The sequence below is a fragment of the Sinocyclocheilus grahami genome, unplaced genomic scaffold (assembly GCF_001515645.1).
Source record: "Sinocyclocheilus grahami isolate Dianchi unplaced genomic scaffold, SAMN03320097.WGS_v1.1 scaffold485.1, whole genome shotgun sequence".
NCBI lineage: Eukaryota > Metazoa > Chordata > Actinopteri > Cypriniformes > Cyprinidae > Sinocyclocheilus > Sinocyclocheilus grahami.
The window spans coordinates 14,466-19,611 of NW_015505664.1; the positions used below are offsets into that span (position 1 = coordinate 14,466).

The following is a 5,146-nucleotide window of genomic DNA, read 5'->3' on the forward strand; positions in this document are numbered from 1 at the left end:
TTCACAGTCATTCTCTGATAAGAATTTCTTTAAAATCTTTATTCCATTACATGTGTTACATTCAATATCCAATGTTTGTTTGGACACATATATGATGGCATGAATACAAACAAGTGTTCATCTGTTGTGCCGTGCCTAATCAATAGTATAAGATGAGTGAGCAGAACTTCACACCTGCGTATATTTACATAGAAAGTCAAACTTTATACAAAGTCCATGCCGTCAATATTTACACACGGAAAAAGAGACGCCTCTGAGCAACCGGCCTTTACAGTTTGTTCTTACAAAAGAAACGCAGCGTTAACAGGGAGCTTCTGACATGACGTGTGAATCTCTTCCAGAATTATTATCAGCAATATCCGGCTCTGTGTTTGGGTGACGTCTGCATTTGAAGGCCTTTTATAATGGAAAACTGAAATAAATAAACACAGGCCATCCTGAATGCAGATGGAAACAGGAATATTTTACATCGGTTATTCCTGTAGTGCTTTCTATACGGAGTCAAAACAGTGAATTCAGTCTGAGTTGATGATGGACATGGTGAATAAATTAAATGTGGCCAATGAGAAAGTGTCAGAAACACTCAATAAAAGAATAGGAATAAATGATAAGCCCTTACGTCTTTCGACTGAAATGCATTACGAGTCGAAGTAAAGTAGCATCATGGTAAGGATCTGTGTGCTGAAAATCCCTACTTTTCCTGCTATTAGCATTTTAAACCATCAAAATGCAAACATGAGACGTGAACGAGCATATCTCTGTTTCTCAGTCGTTCCTCATCATCTGCAGACGGAAACAACGTTCAGCGCAGACTGAACTACGTGATGAAGAGTGATACGCATGAGCTGAAGAGGCGACTGGCATCAGATCATCAGTGTTCATTTTCATAGTGCTTTAGAGGAAATGGCTTCATGTGAGGACGTTCCTTCAAATTATAAACATGATGAAGTAAAATGTCATTCATTGTGAAGTACAGTAGCAGGGTGAGTCTCACCAAACCGCTCAATCAGTCATATTTCACTCCAATACGAAAATTACAAGAACAAAAAAATTAGCTTTGCATGAAGAAAATAAAGCCTGTTTTAAAGAGTTTAAGATTGATATTAATTGACGTTCTCATAAATGCAATGCAATGGGCAAAAAATAATCATGTATTAATTACATTTTTAAGTATTTATACATCATGGTGGTACTTGTTGTACTGCCTATTAATTACACCAATGTACTACAGTATTTTTATGTTATTATAATAATGGAAATCACATTTGAGGATAATGAAAATTATTCTTTAAAAAATTATTATTATTCATTATAAATAAAAAATGCATGTATTGACAATTTGGGGAGGAAATGTGCTGAAATGCCATGAAAATAATGTCATAAAATAAAAAAGGCTTAATTTTCTTCATGCAAAATATAGAAATATGTTTTGCACAACCATACATACATATACATATATATATATATATATATATATATATTTGTGTGCATTTGTTTATTGTGGGGTGAAATGTCCAGTTGACAGGCTTTTACGAGATTCAAAGGAGACATAAATGCTCAGTTTTTAGATCTGGATGATAATCATCCTGTCAGGTGGGCACTGATAGTGTTCAGGTTGAGTTGAGCGAGTATTTGGCCAAATCGACATTTAAAAAAAAAAGTAATTCATCCAAAACCAACTCCACGGTGCGGTTGAAATCCACCTTGGTTTGCGTTAGTCTGCGTGTTCGTTTACGGGTTGAGGCTCGTCTCACCGACCTCCTGGAAGAGCGAGGTGTAAAACTCGGGCTCTAGCTGTTTGTTACGATAACGGTTCACGATTTCTGCGATTTTCTGTTTCCGCCGCACGTGTGGCGGGCTGTAAGAGTCGCTCTCGAGACGCTTCCTCCGACACGCGTTTATTACAGTCTGACGCACCAGGAATCCTGGAGAGAGTAAGAGAATGACAAATTCATCACTGCAGACTTCATTTACACACACACACGCGCACACACACGCACGCACACTCGCGCTCGCACACACCCACACACACAGTCTCACACACACACACACAGTCTCACACACACACACACACACACACACACACACACACACACACACACACACACACACACTCTCTCTCACACCCTCTCTCACACACTCTCTCACACACTCTCTCACACACTCACTCACACACTCACTCACACACACACACTCTCTCACTCTCTCTCACACACTCTCTCACACACACTCACTCACACACTCACTCACACACTGTCTCACTCACACACACACACTCTCACACACACACACACTCTCTCTCTCACACACACACACACACACACACACACTCTCACACACACTCTCACACACACACACACTCTCACACACTCTCACACACACACACACACACTCTCACACAAACACATACCCAGTGATCTCCTGCTGACCACCATGTTGTCCACCAGAGGAATGACCATGTTGAATTTGCCCATTGCGCCGTGCAGTTTGATCCGAAACAGGCCGGTCTTCAGCGGATGGATGAATATTATGGGAAAGTCCTTCTCTGAGGAGCTGGACCTGAGAGAGAACAGGTGTGAGGGTGAATGAGATCAATTCACGGACTGGAATCAGTTTTTCAAACGGTTTGTTACCTGGAAGTGCTGCTGTTGACGGCCGTCTCCACGCCGGTGCTCGTCTCCGCCAGTAACTCCGACACGGGAAAGTTCTCTGAGAGAAACAGGACAAATCTGATGTAGGATGTATTTGGAAACAATTTGAAAATCAAGGAATTTTATGTATGTGGAAAATTTTACCTATGTCATCGTATCGCTCAACCCACACGACCAACACTTTGGTGTCCGGTCCTAACGGTGGTATCGTCCTGCCAGACGGCAACTTCCTGCTTTTCACTGTCGGGGACTGAGCGCAAGAATAAACATTATACACTAGCGGTCAAAAACTTGGAAGAAGTCTCTTCTGCTCACCAAGGCTGCATTGATTTGATCAGAAATACAGTAAAAATCTGTGAAATATTATTGCAATTTAAAACAGCTGTTTTCTATGTGAATATCTGTTAAAATGTAATTTATTTCTGTGATCAAAGCTGTATTTTCAGCATCATTCCTCCAGTCTTCAGTGTCACATGATCTTCAGAAATCAGTATAATATACTGATTTGCTGCTCAAGAAACATTTCTGATTATTATCAATGCTGAAAACAGTTGTGCTGCACAATATTTTTGTGGAAACCGTGATACACTAAGCATTCAAAAGTTTTTAAAATTTTAATTAAAAAAAAAAAAACTTTCAAAACTATTACTATACTTTTATTCATTAAGGATGCATTAAATTGACCAAAAGTGACAATAAAGCCATTTATGTTACAAAAGATTTATATCTCAAATAAATGCTGTTCTTTTGAACTTTCTATTCATCTGTGAATCCTGAAAAATAAAACATATCACGGTTTCCACAAAAATATTGTGCAGCACAACTGTTCTCAACATTGATAATAATCAGAAATGTTTCTCGAGCAGCAGATCAGCATATTATACTGATTTCTGAAGATCATGTGATACTGAAGACTGGAGGAATGATGCTGAACACAGCTATTTAAAATTGTAATATTTAACTTTTTTTTTACCGTTTTTCATCAAATAAATGCAGCCTTGGTGAGCAGAAGAGACTTCTTTTTAAAAATATAATTAAGATCTTTTAATTCCAAACTATATATACTCTCTCACTCTCTCTACGTATGTACATGTGCATATGTGTATGTATGAGAACAGCAGTCAAGGACAAATGTGTAACACTGAGGCAAACAGTTGCAATGGGAGAAGATGTGTGTTCGCTGACAGGTGTAATTAGTGACAGACCAATACACTGGCAGGTTAAACTGCCTCAGAACTGCAGTGATCTGAAAGCTGAGGGAGTTACTCGTTGTGCGGGTCCCATGTTGTCGGAGTGGTTGGGGAAGAGCTCCAGCGTCAGGTTGGGCTGCTTCAGTAAACTGGGTAACAGCTCCAACTGAGAGTCCGAGTCTGCCGTCGGGAAGCTGTGCTCTGATGACTCGGCTACGGTAGGAGTGAAAAGAACATTTGTCATATTTAATAAATCAATATGAATTCATTAAACGGGTTAAATGCATTAAACTAATGGAGCAATCAATACTCCATTAATAGTCCTCTGCAGTGTGTTAGAAAGGACGCTTGATGCCTCAAATTCACGTTTCTGTTCAGCCACAAATTTAATAAAACCTAAAAGTGTTTGAATACAGAAGCCAATCCAAAAGCATGCAGAAACTGAACAGAGAGAGTGTTTTACCGGACGAGTCGCCGAGGGACGGCACGACAAAGGCGATTTCTGTCAGAGCGTCTGCGTAATAGAGCACCCGCTTCTCTCCGTTAAACACACCGCCGCCAGTGTCGCCCAGAGTCTCTGAATCATCTGCACACACACACACACACGACACTGCATCCGCACTCACATTACTACACGCTATGATGAATCACTGTGTGGATCAAACACAGTCAGCTAGTGTTTCATCTTTATAGTCGGATCATGAGAAGACTGATAAAAGTCTGTATGTCTTCAGATAATCATGCTGACTTATGTTTGTTGTATATTGTAATGATTATATTTATAAAGATGAAGGACAAATGTTTTCTTGTCATCTTATTTTTTAACATGACAAAACTGTGCTAATCTGTTAAATTAGCCAATCTGATAAGTGCTCTACTTAAAATAAACCAGTTATTATTAACTAAAGCTATTATAAAATCATCTTTTTTATTCTAATCAAGCTGTAATCAACTAAAATATAAATATTAGATAATGTTTTTAAATGAAAATGGGAAATGCTGCCTTGGCAACTAACTGAAATAAAATAAGTCTAAATGGTCCTAAGTACTAAAATTACTACAACTAAAATAAAAATGAATTAAAAGAAAAGAAAAAAGCACATAATGTGTGTAATTAATACTAAATGAACACTTAAATAAACACATCAGAAGTCTACTGTTTATTCTCATTAGAAATGTTGCCTTGGTGACTAAATTAAATAAAATAAGTTGGAAGTTGAAGTACTAAAAAAAAAAAAAGTATTAAAGAGAAAAAAAAAAAAAAAAAAAGAAAAAAGAAAATAAAAAAAAAAAAAAAAAAAAAAA

The 5,146-nt window shown here is 38.0% G+C and overlaps 1 protein-coding gene across 1 annotated transcript in view; it reads right to left on the bottom strand.

Moving 5' to 3' along the window:
- Positions 1–1,533: 1,533 nt before the first annotated feature.
- LOC107553898 (Ral GTPase activating protein non-catalytic subunit beta) overlaps positions 1,534–5,146 on the bottom strand; it is a 51,186-nt gene continuing 47,573 nt past the window's right edge. The window contains exons 25-30 of the mRNA XM_016236248.1: positions 4,305–4,427; positions 3,918–4,054; positions 2,796–2,901; positions 2,634–2,709; positions 2,411–2,559; positions 1,534–1,925 (exon numbers count right to left, since the gene is read on the bottom strand). Of these exons, the coding sequence (XP_016091734.1) occupies positions 1,732–1,925; positions 2,411–2,559; positions 2,634–2,709; positions 2,796–2,901; positions 3,918–4,054; positions 4,305–4,427 (785 nt within the window). The 3' untranslated portion in view covers positions 1,534–1,731. The remainder of the gene's footprint in view (positions 1,926–2,410; positions 2,560–2,633; positions 2,710–2,795; positions 2,902–3,917; positions 4,055–4,304; positions 4,428–5,146) is intronic.